This window comes from Vanessa tameamea, chromosome 21, assembly GCF_037043105.1.
Source record: "Vanessa tameamea isolate UH-Manoa-2023 chromosome 21, ilVanTame1 primary haplotype, whole genome shotgun sequence".
Classification (NCBI taxonomy): Eukaryota; Metazoa; Arthropoda; class Insecta; order Lepidoptera; family Nymphalidae; genus Vanessa; species Vanessa tameamea.
This window is the reverse complement of record NC_087329.1, coordinates 1,222,373-1,246,479: the sequence shown is the minus strand read 5'-3', so window position 1 is coordinate 1,246,479 and position 24,107 is coordinate 1,222,373. Positions and strand designations below refer to the sequence as shown.

At 33.0% G+C, this 24,107-nt stretch overlaps 1 protein-coding gene across 12 annotated transcripts in view; it reads left to right on the top strand.

The window, feature by feature from the left end:
- Positions 1-24,107, top strand: part of LOC113396886 (optomotor-blind protein) — a 107,328-nt gene that overhangs the window by 18,107 nt on the left and 65,114 nt on the right. For 7 of the 12 annotated variants that reach the window (XM_026634966.2, XM_026634960.2, XM_026634956.2 and 4 more), the window contains exons 2-3: positions 16,837-16,950; positions 19,330-19,483. In XM_026634966.2, the coding sequence (XP_026490751.1) occupies positions 16,837-16,950; positions 19,330-19,483 (268 nt within the window). Of the gene's footprint in view, positions 1-16,836; positions 16,951-18,354; positions 18,469-19,329; positions 19,484-24,107 lie in introns of all 12 variants that reach the window. The other 5 variants (XM_026634967.2, XM_026634965.2, XM_026634963.2 and 2 more) reach the window with 1 other exon arrangement.

Genomic DNA, 24,107 nt, shown 5'->3' with positions numbered 1-24,107 from the left:
TAACCGTGCGCTGACCCGTATACTTAATACCTAATCACATCTTATAATATATGCACAATGTACATCTTAGCATTAACTAATCATATCAATACAAGCTTAAATGTAAACTAAATGCATTTTATAATCAGTCATCTTACAAACAGATACGTATATCGTTCCGTACATCTCGATAGCCTCAGACACGTCGGGTACACATCTAGAATAACGCCTAGGTATATTTAGTGCAGCCGTGTGTGACCCTACGTGCTCTGTGTGACAACGCATCCATGTAGACCATTTCTTATTATTTCTCTATTCAATGGTTCCATTCTTTATATAAAAGAATAATCATAATTGTGAATAATAAATACGTTCCTCAAGTTTACATCGTTCTTTGTGGTAGAATTATTATTCTATCGTTTCAATAATGGCAAATTATCGTGTCATTATAATGCGTGTATGTGTTTTTTTCTTTTATCGCATAAACAAATACAATTTCACATTACGTTAAGACGTTTACAATGAATAATTGTTTAACAATATACGATTTACATGTCTAACGTTATTCCCCTTTCTATAATGTAAATAAAAACGTACGTAAATAAAATTCGTTCGTACTCACTGAACGTTAACTAACGTTGCGTCCTTGTTTACCCAAAACCGAGAGAGCAGACTCGCTGACTCCTAGAACTAATAACAATTGCAAATTAAAAAGGAAACAAATATAACGACGGTAATGAGTGTTGTGCATTCGAGTTGCGTACCAATCGTTCGATACAGTTTAGTGTTCGGCCGAAATCTTGTGAGTGACGGCTCGGAGAGGCGTCGATTGAACGAACAGACGCGAAGCGTGGGCAGAATAATTCGGAGAACAATAACGCCGACCCGGACATGAATTGAGCCATAAAAATCGTAGAATTACTGGAAATGACGAGCAATGTATTATGTAATCACGAATCGATGCGAATTTACGTTACGCATCGAGTTTTATGTAACGTTTTTCAAATGTATTTTGTACTAAATACAAATAAAAGGCTACACCTTTCCTTTTGTGGAGAAAGTTAGGAGGCTATTCCGCTACGCTACAGTACAGGTTGGTGGATACAGATGGATACGGTGGCAAATTTTCAACCGAAACATGCAGATTTCCTCACGTTTTCACCGCCGAACACGAGATTCTTAACAAATTAACAACATTCACAGAAATTCATTAGCAAAAATGGATTTCATTACCATGTCATTATCTACATCATCGGTTAAGATTAATTAATGTTCATAGTATTACACCATCTCCATTTACTTGGTGGTAGGGTTTTGTGCAAGCCCGTCTGGGTAGTTACCACCCACTCATCAGATATTCTACCGCCAAATAACAGTACTCTGTATTGTTTTGTTCCGGTTAGAAGGGTGAGTGAGCCAGTGTAATCACAGGCACAAGGGACATAACATCTTAGTTCCCAAAGTTGGTAGCGCATATGTCATGTAAGGAATGGTGGTTCTTACAGCACCTTTGTCTATGGGCGGTGGTGACCACTTACCATCAAGTGGCCCATATGCTCGTCCGCCAACGAATGCCATAATAATAAATAATAATAATCTCGTCTCTCGTACTAACGTAGATACTAAATAAACAAATTCAAATAAGTTTATTAAAACAATAGGTAGACGTACGCAGACCGTCGTGTCATTCGAATTCGCGCTGCGGCGGCTCGTTGATTTGCAACATTTGGGGGTTAAATAGGTGTAATTTATCAATAAATATGCTCGAAACGCATTATGAACGTCACTCAACGAATTGATATCAAGGACTTCAACACCAACGTTTATAATACGTGTTTATTGTACGTATATTATGAAAACGAAGAGGATAATTATAATGTTTGACGTTATGTTACATGACCAGATAACAGTGCATATATTCAAAGGGTTTTGGTAAAGATTTAAACAAATCGTTCCTTATTATTGTATTCGTTGTTTATTATAAATATAATAATATTATTGTGAACGCAATTTTTTCAAATCTTGCTAAGTGTAGATACTTAATATATAATTCATTAATTATTTTTCTATTGGTATATAATTTTCAAATTTATGATACGTTTTGTTAAAACGTCCTAATATTTTAACTTAAAATGAATCAATGAATAAAACACTTCTTAAATTGTGCAGAATTAACTTAAATATCACACGCCTATAGAAAATATAATCCATTCATTCCTTATTTAAAACTCAATTTTTTTTTAATAATTTAATATAAGCCTAGTATATATTACTCATCTGTGGTCTTATATAATCTGTCATTATAAGATTTAGCACAATGTACCATATGTGTATTTTTTTATATTACATCGTTTTAATTCTTAACACATTATAAAATTGCAGCAACTAATAATATGACATGTTTCCTAACACATCCAATTACTTATAATTTCATCCAATTACTTAAATAATAACGTTCAATCGAGCGTGAAGATAAAAAAAAAATATGTACGATTGTCGGTCAATTTGTTTTTTTGTTTAAACAAAGTTGGCGGGAAAACGAATCATTTATATCGCGTGCATTTAAACGATCACAAATAAAAATAATAGCCGACATTTGCAAGTGCCAATTCAATGTTCAATATCTGTTTGTTCTGTTGACGACTTATTCAATAATGTGCATTTGTTGTTCATGAACTTGTGAATTTATTGTAATGACAACATTACATATTATATTTACGTCATATTAAAAAAAAATAACGTAGGTATTCATTGTGATTGTTGTTTTTTGTAATTAAATGATACTTAGTAGTGTCAACATGTTTTTTTATATGGCAACACTAATAATCGTTAATTTTCACTACCGTTGCCGTGTCTTGCGTGACGCGCAAACTATTACGTTTTTTTACTGGTATTTCTCACACTGATTGTCATTCAGCGTCAGTAACATCTCAGCTTCCTACGTGGAATGATTAGTGACCGAATTTCGAGAATATCAACCGGGGTTTTTGTCAAATTAGCGGTAAATACGTCTCAAGGACCGTTTCTTGCAATGAGCGCAAATAGATTTGCTTTTGTTTTGCCGTTATTTATTGCCGTCTCACTTCCGTGTACTCGAACATACGACGAGTAATACTATTTGTTGGAACGTTTAATAGCACAGTTTTGCTAACAATATTTACATACAAAAGATATAATGAATATGAGTAAAAACACTACAGATTGAGATATATTTCTTTAATTAATACTGAATTACAACACAAAAATGCCATACATTTATTCAAAAAGTATGAGTGTTTATTGCTGAAAGAAATCTTTACCAACCAATTTTTGGTATTGTAGGACAGAACGTTTGCACGTGTACGAAAAAAAAAATGCACTCACACTAACATACACAAAATATATACGTGTTATCTTCTATGTGTTAAAATGTTTTTCTTTGCTCGTGCTGGAAAAATAACTCTTTTCCTATTACGAAAATATTTAAAGTAGCAAAATACAAAATACAATGACTTATGGGATTGTAAAATATACTTTTAGTTTTGTAAATATTTCTTGTAATATAATTAAAACAAACGCAACGAGCAATTATAAAGTAAATTGCGCTAATTTATTTGTGTTGAATTTAACACGCATTTGACGAAACCGGCTGCCGAGACAACGTACCATATTTATTCTGTAACACGAATCGTTATTACACATACAGGAACACTAAATTTGCAAAACTCAATTAATTATTAATATAGTATATTTGTTATGTAATGACATTTGTTAAGTACCTAAGCGTTTAACATCAGCTTAAAAGTAATTTTCTCAACTGTATCTTCAGGCAGAATGTATAATGTCTTTTCGAAATTTAGGGTGTTTTGGCGATGTAAGAAGTAGCTAATTTTGCCTACAGTGTCACGTATATGAGCCATGATGACCACTTATCATCGGGCGGTCCAATTGCCAGTCTGACTACCTATTTAAAAAATAAATAAATAAACTTATCTGCGAAAACCGAATAGCATTATAAAATGTCCGACTATAACCTAGATTAACCAAAGAAGAATGAATATTTCAGTGTGTTTGAATTTGGAACAGTACGTAAATTTAACGTGAAATACTTTTTAAAAATATAAAAAGCATCGGTATTTCAGCGTTCAGCTTAATGATAATTATCTAATAAAATATACGTATTAACAGTTAAAAAAAGGTTTAATTAAAATCTTGGTTATTTGGAACGCGATCTTTCTTAAATTTTCCGCGCCGCCATTTAACCGCGACTAAAAAACTGAGATCTGTAACTCATAAGTTCATGTCGCGACGCATTCCTCTGTGTTCGGTTCGAATCCCGAATTTGATATATACAGGCTGTTCCTAGTTCTCCTCGTTTAATTTTGAATTAAAAAAAATTGTCAAGTATTCGTAATCGAGTTAATATTTTAGCCTTAAATTGCTGTTATATTAAGGAATAACGGTTTGATTATTTTTTTAATATATCAATACATTGTTTCAAAAAAGAGGCGTTTAGCCATATATATTAATATTAGTTCACAAACTATATCGAATCATCTTCTAAAACTCGGCGAATGTGAAAGAAGATAAAAAAAAACATTTTTACAGTCATAATTTTAAATACAATCCTCCTGTATACACAACTTCGGTCGGTGGCGCCGTCTGTAAATTCCCTGTCCGATGCCGCGATAGGCAGCCTATATGTATAATGTATAACAAATGGGAGACATCCAAAATAAAAAGCCTTAAGACCCTGAATTCGTGGGGCCACTCCACGTGGATACATTCCCGGCATTTTGTATACGCCGCCATCTTTTTCTTTTTTTGGCGCGCGACTTATTTTGCGTCTCTAATATTTTTCTATTTATATTAAATTTATTTGATTACTATAAACGCTTTTTGTTAAATTGCAAATATTTTTTTTCTGAAAATTTAAAAATAGAACTAATTGATTCACATAAAATGTTTGCTATAAAATTTTATAGTGTAGTGCAGTAGCATTCATTAGTATGGGTATCGATAAAACCAACTAAGTCGATTAACTACTCGGTAAGACATTTATAGGTCACGTTTCGGGACGTTCACATCACTAACCTTATAAGAATACGACTCACGTATTCGGAGCGGCACTCGAATGTGTATCACCGTATTTTGGCTAATTGTTTGCTTTCTATTCGTAATTAATCTAATTAATGCCATTAAATGAAACGTTGAGAAACTTCGAGAGAATTCTTCACATACCGTTGATGTAGGCATAGCCCTATAGCTACGAAGCTCTGCATCCTTAAATTCCTCCACTTTTTCCGTTTAACGTAACGAGTTGAACCATTTGAATAATTATTCATTCGTTATCGTAAGATCTATTTCTGAATACGTCGGTCAAGCGACATGCGACATGACAGCGACTGCATGTTTCTGTCGACTTTTTCTCGCGACTAATCGACACTTGTAGACATGTCGATGCCACCGACCGATCAAACGTCCCGCTTTGGTTTCGTTTTTTTTTTTTTATTTTGTACGCGTGATGAAGGATGACAAAGGTCTGTTATGGATTGTGTTTGTGAAGGAAATAATGAACTGTGTAAATATTTACGTTTTTTAATTAGAATTAATTATTTGATACATGGACACGTTTTAATTATACAAATTATCGAATCAGAATGGGAGAGAATGTTTACAAAAAATATTTTGTTGGTTATATCTCTTTGAGTTATATTAAAACGAATGTGCAAATGTAGCTTCATCCTCACGTGGGAGGGCGAAGCAGGTATTTGGTGGCCTTTGTGTTCAGTCAAGGTATAAATTATCTCTATTCAAAATTTCATCCAAACCTGTCCAGCCGTTTTTACGTGATCGAGTAACAAACATTCAAACATACAAACTTTCATAATTATAATACTAGTTGAAATGGATTATAACCTTCTTTTTATTGCTTGGAATTAAATCCGTAATAGAGGTGATTATATTGCAATGATGCAGAGTATACTCTGCATCACTGCAATATAATTGTTTTAGTTCACGGTAGGTTCGAAAAATATCAAAAAGTTAGTACTGTTGAACCTACCTATATTCTGAAATAATGCGATGTGTGTATAGAGCCTAAAGAACATAAGAGATTCATAAATGAAGTGTCATTGGTTTTCTAGAAACGTCTCGAAAGTCATAGACTGTGTGACGTAATCGAAAATTGAACATGGCCGATTCTAGTCTTTAACAAAACCGCCTAAAACTATAAATTATGATTATGATTTTAATAATAAATAATAAATTTGATGTTTAACATTTTTTTTTTTTGAGTAATATATAAATTACATATTATTTAACAATTTTTGAAAAACGAATACTTAATTTTTTTAATTGATTATTTAAGAATATTTAAGTTGTCAATCAATCGTAACAGAAACGCGAATAGTTGAAACGGGTAGTACCGTAACGAGCAGCCCACCCCAAGGCGCCGGCAAGGTTACTCCACGTCTCTCTTATCTCTATCTCACAATGCAAGCGATAGAGTCGAAAATGATAAATAGACGACGCATATAATTAGTTAAATGTTATGTAATACTTATGTTATATACATGACGTCGCGCCAAACTTACATTAATTTTTATAATATTATAATATTTTATTTTCTTTTAATTATTATATTATTATAAAAGAAAATAAAATATAATAGTACGTGTTAAAAAAAGTGAGTAGGGAGTGAAAAATTAAGTAAAACTTTATGCATCGGAGAACTTTCTCTCAAACGTTACACAAATACGTTGCATCGACATTTGACTTGGAAATTTTATTCACTTTATGCCTAAAGTCACATTTAAAAAAGTAAAAATCACCTTTGTGATTAAAATTCTTGTATATTTTTTTAAACTACGTAAACAGGTAATTTAGGCGTCATTCAATTTATGTCTAAAATAAATTGAATGACTCAAGTATTTGTAAAATAATCGATAATTAATTCGTTTAAGGCGTTAAGCTCTAAATAGTTACACAAATACACATGTACGAGGTGACTCGGCCGCTCACCAAGTCTGTACATAATACCTACTCCTACAATAGAAAATACTTATATGTAATAAAAACGCGTGTAATTATGTGAGTATCCATCTCAAGGATCACCAGTTAAGTTATGTTATAATAATCTTATCAAAATTATAAAGAGTCGTTTTCCTTAATCATTTTTAATATTCATTCATGATCGATCGATTATTAAAAATTTATCAATTATAAAAATTAACTTATAGATTAATAAATTGAAAATACATAAGTTACAGATAGATAGAATATCACATCAAAATAAAAAAGAATACATTTTAAAATTACCTTAGCAAATGCACTATTTACAGCTTTATAAATGTTAACGTCAAAAATTTTTAATAACAATAGCGACTCTATAGTTTTCGACGTCGATTAGTCCAGCTACCGTCAGCCGGTGCCCGGTCCTTCGATAACAGAAACGAGATGACACTGCTTTTTGTTAATCGTTATTTATAGCTTTTTTATTTCCATCTCTTCCAACGCGCCGACTTTTGTCTTAAATCACATCGCCCTAAACGAGCTCGGACTTTTTTTTTTTTTTTAATTTTTAGGAACGTTCAAAAAAGGTTGTATAGGTGATCGTCCTTGTAATAGGTTGTAAACTGGGGGAAGGACATTAATTATTGCGTCGGCTTTTTATAGGTGCGGTCGTACATATATCAATTTTTAGGGAATTCAGTTTTGAATACATTTTACCCTTGACTTTGTCTGTGACATAATGATTTCAAATCAACAATTTATTTTTATTTCTTAAAGTTTGTTTTCAAAATTATCGATATCCTTCAATACTGTTAAGTAGAAAACGAGCATTTATTGCATTGTGTACTATAATATTATTTTAAATAACGTTTTTTAAAACATTTGAAAGTAATCATATCTGTTAAAAAACGTAACAGCTCCATCGCATGCTATTTAACGTTAAATATGTTACGCGAACAAGTTAAAAGACACTTTAACATTGCCACTCTAAGCTGTTCCGGTGTCATATTTAATCTGACAGGCTAATACATTTTCGATTTATGTCATAACGAGTATGTCCGTATTTCCGTTTGACTCAATTTCGAAATATAAATACAAATTTTTTTTTCGTTTAATTTGAGAACCAGTAATTAAATAAGGTAGTAACCGTAAGTACTTATTTTAAGACAGATAAAAAATAAAAACTCGCCAAAATATGTAAATAAACAAGCACTAGGAAAAAAAAACAACAATGTCACTTACTTAATTTAGAAATTGAAGGTAACATACAAATAGTTTTAAATAACAGTATGTCCGCATTAAATAATCTCCAAAATCTGACCGCTCCCTGCTGTTTTACTCCCGATCTTCCATCCTAAACATATAACTTAAGAAAAATACAGTCGTACAAAAACTTAACCCTTGTAGAGTTTAACGACGCTCGAAGCTATTAACAATTCATAAAAAAATCATTAAGATCATTTCAACTCGGAATTAAATAAAACAAAACATCTCATTTTTCTTGTTTTATTTTTAACAAGATTTTTTATTATTAACTTATATTTTGTGTCTTAATGTGTTTGCGGTTTCGAGTTAAAATCGATTCGATGTAGGTGTATATTTTATTGATAGGAATTGATTGTTTTAATTTTAAAATAGACTAGCTAAACATTATTATTTATGTATCCTTTTAATCACTGACAATAAATCGCATGTGAAATATACCGAACTCAATAGAATATTAAACTTGAAAAAAGAATCATTGCCTTCTTATAAAAAAAAGAAAAAAAAACGTATTGTTCTGTAATTTAGAACATGTTAAAAAGATCGTATTTAATGAAAGTCTGCTTTAGTTAAATTGAATTAATTTTAATTGGTTCGAAAAATTATCCGAATTCGACAATCGGCGCTATTCTGAAGTCTTCGTATTTTGCTATATTATTTCAATATTTTTATTATTAACATATTCTGAAATTTCACAATCGTGTTCTGTGGTGAGTTAGTTCTTACAAAATAGCTCTACCGAAAGATTGCTCTGTATAAGTTAAATGGTTCTTAGTCAAATATTTTTATAAATTTATTACGTACACTTCTTTTTCGATGTATTAATATAATATCAATTATATCACTTATCATAGTATTCTAGAAATAGACCCTGAAGGTTACGAGCTGACTGAAGCACGATAGTGTAATAATTTTCTTAAACTTAACTCTTACTTTCCCGACGTGGAAATCGAACCAGGTTCTTCGATCACTAGAAAAATGAAGCACTTGTACAAGCACAAATAGGCGGTACCGCCTGTAAATCCGCTAATCCAATGCGGATTCGTTTCCACGCGAGAATATACGAGATGAATTTATAAAAACAAATTAAGCACATGAAAATTCAGTGGTGTTTGCCTGGGTTTGAACTCGCAATCATCGGTTAATATGCACGCCTGCTAGCCACTGGGCCATCTCAGCTAGCTATCAAAATTAATTACAGGTATATGAAATATCGTTCCGAAATCTATTAAGTTCCACAATTTGTCAATCTATCGTATTACCGGGGAATTCTTTAATTATTGTCATATTAATTACTAGGATGGTGTTCAGTAGTGGAATTCACTTATCTTTATAGGTGATCTCGACACTATATAACAGGGTGAGGCGACCGTCTCTTGATATAGGATACTAGATGTATCGTATATTTATTATCATTCAATTTTAACTTTAAAAAATTAAGAAAATCCTATCTTCCTAAGTAAAATAAATACAAAAGTCGTTTTTCGCGTTACGCCTTAACATCTTAACTATTTAACCGATCAAGGGTGTGCAAATGGACATAGGGTACCTAACACCCCTTTCCCTTACTGGCAGGTACATCTATTATCGTAGAACTATAAACAATTTTGGCAGTAATTTTAGACAATTGAAAGTTAATATACTTGATTGTTTTGTCACAGCACCAGCTCAATTAACTCTCAATCGGTTGAATGATAGTGGTATAAAATTCACATGGTATCCCCATCCACTTGACCCACACATAGTGATAAATTAACTTAAATAAGAGCTTGTGCAAACTAAGTTAATGTCTGTCTCTACTTTAATGAATCTCATCACGAACCAAATGGACAAATCATACGTCATCAACCTTTGGAACTGAGCCGTTATATTTCTTATGTCTGCAGTTACACTGGCCTTTTGAGCCGTAATACAACAGTACTAAGTATTGCTGCTTGGCGGTAGAATATATGATTTGTTGTTAGGTACCTACCCAGACTTGGACAAAGCACTACCACAGAGTATATATAATATAAATTTAAGAATTGAATTAGAACATTTGTCACAAATGAACGACCGATGTGCCCATTAAATCTGCAATCGTTTACGCATCGTTTTTATAAACAAGGAATTAGTCATTGGAAATTTTATCAATGCATAAAATGGACCGTTACGGCCCACGCGGCCGTTTCCCGGACTCTCAACTCCAAGAGCGCGGCCCACATGCTGTCGGTACATGTCCAATATGAATTCGTCCTCGTATTTTAATGTAGTGCAGTTCAGGTAACATTAAATGAAGATTGCGGGTTCGAAACGGAGCAAGCACTGAATTTTCTGATATTTTGGATACATATACACAGCTGTAATATTACCTGTTTATTTCCCACTGGTCGGCCTCATCTCCGTTTGCGAAGGTTTGCGACTTCAACCACGCTGTTCCAATGTGGGTTGATGGATGAACATGTGGCAGAATTTTAGTAAAATTTCGACGATGTTTTTCTTCACCGCCTAGATGCTCATGAAAACTCAGTTATGTTTGCGTGGGTCTTATGCCGTAATCTTCGACAAAGATTCAAGTGTTCCAACCCACTGAGCCACCTCGGCATTTGAGCTGAATAATATTTGTATTATCATTATACTAAAGTTTAAATATTTTCACGAACAATACAAATTATGTAATATAAAATTAACCTCTATTGAATAAATATTTTATTAGTTAATAAACACTAAAAAAAAGTCTCAGTAAATGATATTATTTAAAACAACAAATTGTATATTAAATCAACAATAAAAAAAAAAACAACTGAAAATAAAGACAATAACAATGACATTCCAAGCGGTAAACTTTGAAACTAATTATGCAACGATAAAATTAATATTACCACACATCTGCCGTGAACAACAGAATACACACACATAGATAAAAAAAAACATCATAATTCGCGCCACTTCCAACAATTACTAACATAAAAACTAATGAGCCGATACTTCATGAATTTTTAATAAAAACCGCACCTTATAAGGCCATATTTATAACAATTTTCGTGACTGACAATCGATTTGTCCTACACGTATAGCTAGTCACGTATAGCTTGCTGTCTGCTGATTCTTGTGAAAGGTGAGTCGATGACGCCCAGTGACACTGTACATTAATCTCCATTTAAATACGGATTAATTTTTATTTTTTTTTATTATGAAAAAGTTTATATATCAACAAACAACTTTTACGTCTTCGAAACTAATTAATAACAGTTTAATTAATTACTTGCAATTTACATAATTAAACAATATGTTTTAAATTATATTTACAATGTTATTAGATGATGAAATTGTTAAATTAATTTACCTCGTAATCAAAAGAGCAGATAAAGTCTTTATGAGACTAAAACGGAGATTAAGACGTCGGTGTTCCCGGGCCGTGCTCGGTCGAAGCCACAAGAATGCGTCAACGTGTGAGCAGATGCACCTCCCCCTCCGAACACCACCTTCATCCCCCCTTCCTTTTTAAAGCGAATTTCCACGATGACCCCCCAATTACTGACGTTAATTGATGCGAGGGATGCATCTCCTAGAAATATACACCTATTTGTCTCGAAAATGTTATAATTTTAGATATGTGGAAATAAAAATCGTACACTAAAGACGTCACAAGACGTATTCGAACGTATTGTTATGGTGTTACACGTCGTTATTGCCTGCGGGAATGTTTGTAGTTGCGTCCCTTGGGTTCTGCGCGAGGGTCTTAATTAGGATAATGTTCTCGCCTTACTGGGACATATACAGCTACGCATTTCGCTCGCACTGTCTTTTTTTCGCACGTTCATTATTCTGCGGTACGCATAGATTTTAGCTTGGTTTTTGAACGGGAAATTCTATTTGAGCTTAGCGACAAGTTTCATGGCTTCACGCTTAGATCGAGTGAATTGCTTGAACATATACAGACGTATTTGATTGTGACTTAATTTGAACTAAATCGTTTAAAAAATTCGTATAAAATATAGTAGAAATGTGCACATATATATAAACATAAAATTATGAAAGAGTGATTAACGTAAATAAACTACTTTCTCCAAAATAATAGTAACTTGATAAGAATTGTTTAGTATAGAAAATTTTTAGTGCGTTTTCGAAGTGCTTTTGCGTTATCTAATCAGAAATAAATTGAAAAATTTGTAAAATTATGTCTAATATATATTTCAATGAATCTGTGTATGTGTGCGTTTGTAACTCAATTGTTTTCGAAAAAATAATTATAAAAAAATATGACAGAGGTTATATTTATTATATTTCGTTTGGTAATATTTCTAAACAGATAAATTAATCAAAATAATTATTTTATTAATATAATATTGTATAATAAAACTTGTCCTTTTCAAATCAAACTTTGACAAGCGATGATTTGTTGAGAGCAGCCGGTCTTACGAGCTGGATTTAAACAAAAACTGTCATTATAAAAATCACCTTTATAAAATACATTCACTAAAAAAAATACGTTTTCAAATTTCTCGCGTGAAAAAATAAAAATCAATTTCGGAAATATTTGTACTTTATCAAAGTATAGTTAATTAAAATAAATTATTGATCGGGATCTTTTTAATCAATCATTTTTTTTAAAGCAACGACTGAAATATAAAAAAAAAAACGAATACTTGAGACAAATGAGATATCTTTTAAATCCGAAAATAATTAATTAGTATTTAAAAAATACTTAACTTAAAAGCGAAATATATTCAAAACAAATCACATATATATAAATAGGTATGTTTGTATGTATATCAATCGTAGGATCGTGGAGAGTGCTAATATCGCATTCAGAGCGACGCGACGCATTGAGGCATCAACCCCCAACACTTGTCGATCTAATAACCGTTCTTTATAATTAGCCTTACGTATGGTGGTCGATGCTATATCTAATACATATGACATAACGAGAGAGAAATGCCTCGCTGGCACAGTGGTAGATTTAAACAGCTGCAGTCCCTAGCTCCAGGGTTTAAATTCCGGGCTAGTAAAATTAGAATTTCGATGAAAAATTACCATGCTTTGTGCAACTCTTCGTGGTATGTATAACCTACTTATCATTATTATACCTCTAAACAATAATTTTTAGTATTGATGTGCTCCGGTTTGAAGGATGAGTGAGCCAGTAAAGCTGCAGACACTAGAGACGTACCATCTTAGTTCCCAAGGTGGCGCTTTGGCGATGTAAGGGATGTTTGAAGTTTGTTTTATCACCATCGAACTATGATAGTCAGACAAGAGCCCGTATTTGTGAAAAACATCTTTCTTATAATAATCAAAATATTCTTAATTCAAGTAGACATTAAATGAATTTCACAAACAGTTCAAGCTCAATTTAAAAAAATACTCGCCATTTGAACCCGCGAGCTCACGTTAAAAGCCACCTATTCTATCTACTATGCCATATCGAATCGAAATAAAAAAAATTCACTAATGAAACTAAATGTTTAAATTTGGAATGTATAATATTAGAAAGGTTTTTTTTTGAAAAATCAATTCAAGGGGAGGTTTTACTTTGTATGAATTTTACCCGTACGAAGTCGGGACAGTTAGTGACAGATAATTCCTTATTGCAAATCAATACAACACTGATCAATGATGTCGCGTTCCATTTCCACTTCAGCGAATACAAAATTAATAAAATTAATTAAAAAAAAAACTATTCATTTTTCGCTTATCTGTGACATCGTTGTTTAATTGACAGATGGTTTAAACTTCAGACGCAAATTGTTTTATAACCGTCCCCGCTCTTTTTCCTCTAGTCATAAATAATTAATTAAAACCTTGTTTTAGAAATGATAATGGACCGATAAATTACAAAAGTTAACAATAACTCATAAATAAATGCCTGAAGTATGACTGTTTAAGCGTGTACACAAAACGTTTAATATACAATAATGTTAATGTACATATGCCCTTAATATATGTTGAGTACTTTTATGACGTATTTATTTTTCATAATAATTGCGTTTAAGCAAAGGTGATACATGCGAACAGAAAAACAGATACATTAATTATAATCAAATTAGTCTTTATTCCAATTTCAAAAGAGATATCGTCCGCTATATAAAATCTGTCTGTCTGTTAAATGGTAACAGTATACAATAAAGTGCTTCTAAGTGCTTAATAAACAATAAAGAAACTGTCTCAATATATTATTATACAAATATAATTGTATTTAACTAACATCACTTTGTATTTTAAATTTCGGAAAAGAGTAACCACTGACTTTCTTGCCGGTTCTTCTCGGTAGAGTCTACATTCCGAACCGGAAACCTTTAGTGCTTGTAAAAGTCTACTTGAATAAAGTATATTTTAATTTTATTGATTTCTACTGCTGGATTATGATTAAGATTTTGCTATAATGTTTTCCTTCACCGCCTAACACGCACTTCAAAATCCGATATTGCCCGGTTTTGAACCCAAAATCCTTGATTAAGATACGTTAGTTCTAACCAATGGGCCACTTCGGAATTTTCGATTTCAATGAAAACATAAAATAAAAATTTATTTAAAAACAAACATCGTAAACACATAATTCGTTGTTTGCAGCTTAGTCGGTTGAAAGGCAACGGACTACATTAAAACCACGACCATGTACGTCAATGTTTGAAGGAAAATTGTCACCGTAGCGCGGCACCTTATAAGAGTCCTACGCCATACTTAGCGAGCCCATTGTACGAGGCGAACTCAGCTATTTCCCACGTCCATGCTAATAAAAATTCTATAGTTATAGTAATAAGGTTGAATTTTTAATAAGTTCAACGTTGAGTTTGAAATGTGAAGAATTAGGACCTAGGTCAACAAATGTTGTTATATTACCGGTTTTTCTAGTTGAATAATTGAATATGTATAAGTAAAATGTTTTAGTTGATGTCTTGACACGAAGTCGATTCTTTTTTTTTAGTTCTAAATGTCAGTTTTGTAAAAAAAATATTTGTACAGTTCGTTTTAAAAAAAACATTGTGATATTTTAAAACTTGTTGACGACCTTTCACTTTAATGGATATAAAATATTTACAAAAATAAAAGACGTAAAAACTTCGCTGTATTAATATAGCTCGAAATCACGTATACAACAGATTACAAATATTCGTACATTGTTATTGTTATTCTGTATAAAGAAAATCCATGTCATAGTCTTGTATTAAAAAAAAAAAACTTCGATATTTTTTTATCTTATCTTAAAATGTAACAAACACTTTACAAATGTTTGCACAGTAGAAATACTGCTTATAATTAATTAATTGGTTTCACACAACAAATTATTAATTCAGTAAACATGGCGACCATTCACGATACAGATTTTTAATGAATGCATGTACAATCGCAACGAACGCGATAAGATGTATTAATTACTCTCTAATGAATTACCCACAAACGTATCCTTGTCAGAATTATTTATATAAATGCTTAAGGAGTTTTAATGAAAGAGGCGTTATTAGAACTTTTAGTTATCTGTGCTCGAATAAACGACTTTTGTTATATGAACGCGATAATTTGGATTTGAAATAAGAATGCTTTTCTCAGTTATTTATCACAGTCTTATAAAACAATCTTCAGAATAAATAATTATTTACAATCGAATCATTGTACTCGTATGACTAAGTAAAAATAACCAATACAAAAAGATCCATAGTTAGCATTGTGGTGTAGCGAAATCAGATATCGTGTAAAACTTGACACGGATTTTAACCAGTGTGATGATCTTTTGGCTGCAGCTACCTACATACCTAAACAGGCGACATTATATGAAATGTTTGTTGTACAGGAGGCCAGGTTATAATGGGCGTTTAAACGTTTAATGTATTGGATTACTTAGCGACGACACTGTGCGGTTGCAGATTGTTTGTTTTTAGCTACTGCGGGTATTACGCAATAAGTATACATACATTGCATAATACTCGATATATGCTAAGTAAGCATGACTAAACAGCACAAAATGTCTACAATTTGAATTTGAAGTGAAGGCGAAAATGCATCTACATAGACAGATTTCGATAAACTTAAATTCGAATAGAGCACCATGTATAAAAGCAACGCTCAAATTAATTCAAAGTATTTTGTAAGAAAACAAGCAACGATTCCATCTGTTCCTAAAACATAAGTCACGAGACGGATTTTGTTCGCTTAATAAAATGTTAAACTTAATACTTGTTATTCTAAACGAATCTGCTCACGGCACGACATCAATCAGCCTGTCGGCAAACACTCCGTGGTCATCACGTAACGACGATAAATCAGGGTCTAATGAGCGGTAAACTGCGTTCACACTGACCACTGACCACTTGAATTATATCGTGTAAACTACCAACAGTTACGGAGTTGGCACGAAGAAAATGCTTGTAGCACTCGGTCAGAATTAAGATATTGAAAGTCTATATGGGTATTTAAAGAGCGACCGCGGTGTTGGAGCCCATGTTAGCGTTAAGATGTTATTTGTAAAATGTAATGATTTTATATCAGAAACGAAAAACGATTTCGCACTATTATTTTTGTATTCAATTCTAATATTTACGTTTCTTATATAAAACTTTTGTTTAAATGTAACCAGACCTCCTATCTTAAGATCGGTGGAGATAAACGATCATTCATTTCCAGACAAATGTTTCCACAAATGAAGTTCCGCGTGTCCGGATTGGACGCGAAAGCGAAATACATCCTCCTACTGGACATCGTTGCAGCCGACGACTACCGATATAAGTTTCATAACAGGTAGAACTCTTCGTCATCACGCTGGGACCTTCATCATCAAAAGCCTTCTTCATATAGCTCCTTCCCTTCCCACGATTGCGTAACCAAGAGTTTAGAGATCATTCTCTAAATTGCTGGTCCAATATAACAGATATCGCAGAAAATGTGTAAAATTATTTGTCACATTTTCTCGTGAAATCTGTCAGTAACAACGTAATTGACTGACCGTCGATCGGAGATGCTGCAGCTATATCGAGTACCGTTACACGCTTCTTCATTAAGCTTGTGATTCTGCCCACACATTGCACTAGTTCCCACCAATTTAATTCCGATACGCTCTTAATTGTCTGTAAACAATTCGTAACTACGCTCAATTTAAGGGCAACGACATTACGGGAAGCGAACATCGCCTGGAATCGTCCAACGATTAAGGATTCAACGCGCATCCAATGGGTAATATCATTAAAATATCTTTGTCTCAAACGCCGCAGCGGTAATCGAAAAAACCGACAAAACGATATCAGAGGTGAGAAGTACGGAGCATCTTTCTTACTAAATCAACTAAATGGAATTTTACGCTGATTGCTGTTAAAACGAACGATACGCATACGTCAATTGTTCTCGGCTCACAAACCTTGCAACTAAATCATTAGCCGCATCCGAATTCAATAATCATCGTATTTGATCGTGTACATTGTTTAATTCTCGATGACATGACGCGATAAGGTCCGTCTTACAATTTTATGTCCAGCCGCCGATCGAAGGCAAGTATCAAAACCGCCGACGCGCAGGTTTGGCAACATCGAGATGCGATCGATAAACTTCAATTTAATATCCGTTAATTAATACGACCCAAGCATTCCGGTCGAAAATTCGTGTGTGACTCAGCTATAAACCGATACCGTCGCCGACAAAAGAACCGGCCGTCTAGCGCCGTTAATATGATAATTAATTATTACAAATCATTATTCACATAGGTATTACTCAATCAGTGAAATATTACTTCATTTGAGAAAACTTTTGTATTATTCGGGTCTCACTTTTGGATTAAATACGATCACGTGCGTCGGTCACGTTTCGCGACATCGCAAAACGCCTAAACGAACGGACGGTTTTTGGTTAGTTTTAGGCGATACAATTTTTGTCGTAAACTGTCTAATACTTTATAACTCTTCAATAAAGTGAACGCGGTGCAAAATCATAATTCGGATGAACAGTAAATGTGATAACTTCTTCGAAATGTGTTATATGTTAAATGTAAATACATGCAATGAGTGCGGCATCACAAGCTAAGACAGCGGTTGAGATCGAACTAGCACAAAAAGTGAAACTAGTCTAGCGGCATGTCTCACAATCGACGTGATGTCAAATCGTTGTCGCATAGAACGAGTCCCAATCCATGTTTTTCTCTCGTATTGCTTGCAGACGTATGTTTCCTGCCTACAAAGTTCGCGTTTCTGGTCTTGATAAAAAAGCAAAATACATTTTGCTAATGGACATCGTAGCTGCCGACGATTGCAGATACAAATTCCACAACAGGTATATACAGAAGTGACGGAGGAATTAAATTAAAATAAGAGTATTGTAGCGATTATGACGGCTCCATTTCGGACGCCGAGTAGGTCGATCTTATTTTAATGTAATTCGTTATTTTAAAAGAACAATAAGGCAAGAAGCATGCGTTTTTATGTGAAGGATAGGGATCTGCGTGGTTAAAAATATATATCTTTACAGCCAAATTGGTTAAATATTTCGTTTTTCCACAACGCCTTCGACGTTTTACCGTTTTGTTAACGAACCGGATATTCTACAGAGCGAATGATCGTCTCTGAACGCGGACTGGTCTAATTACAAATCTCATCACGTATGGTTAGGCCATTTTTGAATCGAAATGGTCGTACGCTCGCCGCAGATTTACCTTCAATTTTGTTCCACTCTACGCAGACCTCTTCAATTCACATTGCTTATAACCCACCGCTGACTAATTGTAATTACTCTATAGTGCTTTTGGATCCCGTATCATGTGCATGTAACCATCATCATTATTTGACATTGACACCTTACACTGATTTCGTTTGCATGCAGTTTGACAAGTTTTAAGAGGCAAGATTTTTAAATGAATGAATATTTACACGCCTCGGTAAGTTTCGATGTTGTGTCAAAAATACATTGTTTATAACGTCATAATGTTTATAATTTATGCGGCCACCTGTCTCCGGAGCCGCGTGTTCATTTTAATTAAAAAAAAAAAAAATTCACTTTCATTAGTAGATTTTTAATTAGTTTTTTGCTATTGATGATGTTTAACCGTGGTCGTTTCGAGTATTTCGAAGTTTAGACTTATTACGATTTAGGATTAAGGTTTGTAATGGAATGTAATGTGTGCTTTTGTTCTCGAAGTCGGTGGATGGTAGCCGGTAAGGCGGACCCTGAGATGCCCAAGAGGATGTACATTCACCCTGACTCTCCTTCAACGGGCGAGCAGTGGATGCAGAAGGTCGTCTCCTTCCACAAGCTGAAGTTGACGAATAACATCAGCGACAAACACGGATTCGTGAGTACCTGCTTCTCTAGACTGCTTTAATTCGATGGATTTTTATACCAAAACTATATTAACAATGAATAGGTGTTCATTATTGTAATGTAATGTCATGGCATAACATTTAAACAAAGTATATATCCGTATTACGTTCATATGTTCTGAGATATATATCATAATTTCTATCGTTTTGTATTCAAACGAGCTAAAAAACCATCGATTTTAAGTATCCATCTGTTATTAGCATCTGTGACGTCGTTTGTTAGCTATAAATGTTATGTATTATAAATATTTTACCTAAATTCATCATAAATTGAATAGGATGTGCTCCAAAGCCGTAAACGATCCCCTGTCAATAGTACAAATATTTGAAGCCCACTCGAGACCCCAAAAGTAGCCTTTTTTTGTCGAAGCAAAAAGTTTATAATGCGAGTGATATTATAATTAAAAAGGTTGGTCTTGATCTGTCGTCGGGCAGCGGGGTACCATTGTGTCGGTCACGGTTATTAGGGTATTTACTTTGGTTACATTCTGTAGTTCAATAGATTATGTGTACACCGGTCTTTTTAGGGTTGTTACTGCAATTATTTAGTTTTTTTTTTTTTTAAATATTGAACCTTTTTTATCATTTCTTTTTTTATTTCGCGATTTAACTTATCTTAAGTATGATGTATGTTTGTTCAATCATCTTCATTTGGTTTCTAAAAATGCCTCATAATTTATGAGAGAATTTTATTGCTTTTGTTAAGAAAAATAAACTATTTGCATTATTGTTTTAGTAATTTGCCAGATAACTAAAAAATAATTATCGTTGGAGTCCAAACTAGAATACATATATCGTGGGGCCCGTATTCCTAAGTAATATAGAATTATGTTCTAATATTATTTATAAATACGACGATAAAATAACAAGTAAACTTGTTGACGAGTGTCATTAATCCGACTAAAAGTAACGCTAAGATTAGTAATACCTAAATAGTAATTATTAGCACAATAAAAATTCTAAAAAAAATAAAAATAAAAATTGCAATGTGAAAGTCGCAAGTTCGATTCTGACCTTGGACTATTCCCGTCCCCCAACACATAGGTATAATTCGAAGGCAAAATATTTTCAACAACACGATAAAATGGTCATTGTATTATTCTTAAAAATATAGAAAAGAACTGTAGAGCGTCCATTTTTATTCACCAATATAATTAAGTATTAATTAATTTATTTATTAAACCTTATCTTAATAGTAAAGTAAAAGTGACGTTATTGGGTAGGTAACCCCCCCACTCATAATATATTTCACCACCAAACAATAATACTCAGTATTATTATGTTCCGAGTACTGATTCAGTGATTACAGGCACAAGGAAATTAACATTATAATTCCGAAGGTTGGTATCTACAGTGCATTGGTACATTGGTTACCACCGCCCATTTACCAATAACTTACCTCACTTGGTGGTAGGGCTTTGTGAAAGCCCGTCTGGGTAGGTACCACCCACTCATCAGATATTCTACCGCCAAACAGCAGTACTCAGTATTGTTGTGTTCCGGTTTGAAGAATGAGTCAGCCAGTGTAACTACAGGCACAAGGGACGCAACATCTTAGATGTAAGGAATGGTTAATATTTCTTACAACGCAATTGTCTATGGGCGGTGGTGACCACTTACCACCAGGTGGCCCATTTGCCAGTCCGCCTAGCGATATCATAAAAAAAAAACATTGTGTAGCCTATTATAACAAATGCGCCAACGTTCGTCCAATAAAGAATAAGTTTAGTGACAGCCCAAAAGGCTAATGGTCAAAAAGCTTGACGCTTGTATTTTAAAAACAATGCATATTTAATTAATATTTCACATTTCCTCATACTTATTAAATTGTAAAACTTCTAGGCCACAGATAACGAAGTGTTTAGTTCGTAATTAACAAAACACGTTTAGTTTCTAGAAATGTGTTACCGTTAATTAGAGTGCTTAATTATGTATATTATAAAATACCTCGTAAGTTAACTAACTTGGCTACTGTGTACACCTGCCTTAACTTAGATTTGAATAGTAATATTATTGGAGGATAATCTGTGTGTACATGTCATTATAATCATAATCTATTGGTACTTGAAATTAATAAATACTCAAAAAACGTTGTCCAGAATTAAAAATTGAAGTTGAATTTTTATGCTATGTTATTGACGCAAAAACGTTTCATACCGGTCACGTATAGCTAAATTGCAAAATCATTGACTTTTTCTTAATTTAGTGTTCGCTTTTATTTTCATCTAGAAAAAAAATACTTGAATGACATCAAGCGTGTATTCAAATTGTTCATGATCCTTAATTTTACAATAAACAAAATTATTACGTAACACTTTTTATGTTCACGGTACCGATCTTTTCAATGCTAACCATCCTTGACCACTATGATATAATATTATGAGCATGAAAACTATTTCAGAGTTCTTATTTTAATGGCTTCCTCCAGTATTTTCCCTCGACACCAATGCCAATCGATTATCAAGTGCCAATAAGCGTCAGTTGTACCACAAACCTATTGAACTTAAGGCTGCCCTACACTGAGTCACCTACGTTAAGAAAGTTACTTCGTATTAAAAACGATTAAATTACAATTATTGACTTGAAACTTGTCATGTTCAGCCGTTGGTTTCGTGTGCTTTAAATAAAGTATTCACAATGATTGATTGAATACTATGACTTATATGAAGACATGATATATTACTATGTGATAATAATGACAACTGCTATTAATGCGAATAATAAAGATATAACGTAAACATTAAAACAACTATATATACATATGTTATGTACCATGTAAAGTTAATTATTACTATGTTTTTTTATTAAAATTCGAAGTCACGCTCGCTCATAAAAAAAAAATACGCCGTCTGGCTGAATGGCCTTTAGCCTCGCATTCCCTTGATACCGTTTATCGATTAGCGTAGTTACAACACTACTTCAACAGATTAAGCAAGACTAGTGAGGCTTGGATTTTCGCCATTCTGCCCAAGTGCCGCGCCATAATTGTTCATAGTTGAATAATTTCTCGATTACCTGGGGTAACTCGATTTCCACTTACCGGACATATTTTATGAGGGGTGATTGATTTTTTAATTTAATACACGCATTGTGATAATGAGCGTGAAAAAATATCTAGACGAATTCCCTGCTATTGTACATAGTCGTAGTCGAATTCAATTTTATTATTTCAAATATAGAACAACACAGATTAAACAAGTGTACATACACTATGCAACCATAGTTTTAAAGAAGACTCGGATATCCCATCGGAAACTTCTAGAAAAAAAAACTGTCCAGTTTCAATTTCAAAAAAACGCTACCGAAAAGCCGGCTAACATAATACACACGAATGCGTTTACACGACCGCGATCCAATCATAGATAAGACGATTTTTTTAATTCCACTGATGAGCGTTTGTTTCGTTTTTTTTTTTTTTGAAGTTTTTTTCTCGTGTCAGGTCTTTTGTCTTTGACGAGGGGTAATTGAAATAACGACGGTCTCGACGCGGTATGCGTAGAATTTTGACAACAGCTGACTGTTATATGGCATGGTATTTTTTAATGGAAAAAAAGTCTTATCAGTTTTAGAGGTTTTTTTTAACATGCGTTTGGCCATTTATAATTCGGATGGAGATAAAAAGTTTGAATACGAATTATTTTCGCAATTCGAATTTCGAATGTGATTTTTTTAAGAATATTTTTCAAACAAATTAAATTTCATTCACTATTAAAGATATACTAATACAATATATATAATACATTTAAGATATTCAAAGATAGTATTGTCTATTACAATACTCTAATTATTTTAAAAGAGCCTTCATATTACGAATAAGTCATATGACGTACTAAATGAAATGAACTTATTTGCATCCGACATTAAAAACTATACACAAAATATAGTTGTAGGTTAGTATTCTTCTATTTTCAAATATTAAGAATGTTTTTTTTTTAAATTATTTATGTTCATTTTAGTATAAGATTGACTACGAATTGATCTTCAACCAACTAACAATAGTTTTTGAAGGTCTTTCGTCTAAACAGTTCTTAATGAAAAATTCTCGCACCTTAGAACAACGAGAACAATAGAACTGGTACGTTATCCACTGGCCAAGAGGCCAAACCTTACCAACTAGACCAATGTTACTAACCAATTAAATTACTAATCTCTCGAGCTCAACTCGTAAAACTTCTTAAAAATTTCGATTTTATCGCTTTCAATAAATTATACTCTATAATCGAAATCAGTGTGTAGATGTTGTCTGCTAATCAACCTTGAATTACGTTTATTTTTTCCTATCTTGCCATTTCTAAATATACATAGATCTTTGACCGTCAATGACTCGGCACTGTCAAATCAAAGTCCGTAAGTAGATATATTGTCGGCAATCAGGATTATTTACAATGCTCTCAGTTAGAACTGGTTTTTATTACAACGCTAAGATATAAATTGGCGTGTCGTCAATTATAATGACATTTTTAACTCTTTAACAGTCGCCAAAAGCGTTTATAATTGCTGGATTAAAGGATGGCGCCTGACCGCCTTTTATTGGGCTGTTCGGGCCCTAAGTGTTAGGGTTGCCACGCTTATCTACTAATGATTTGGAAAATTGAA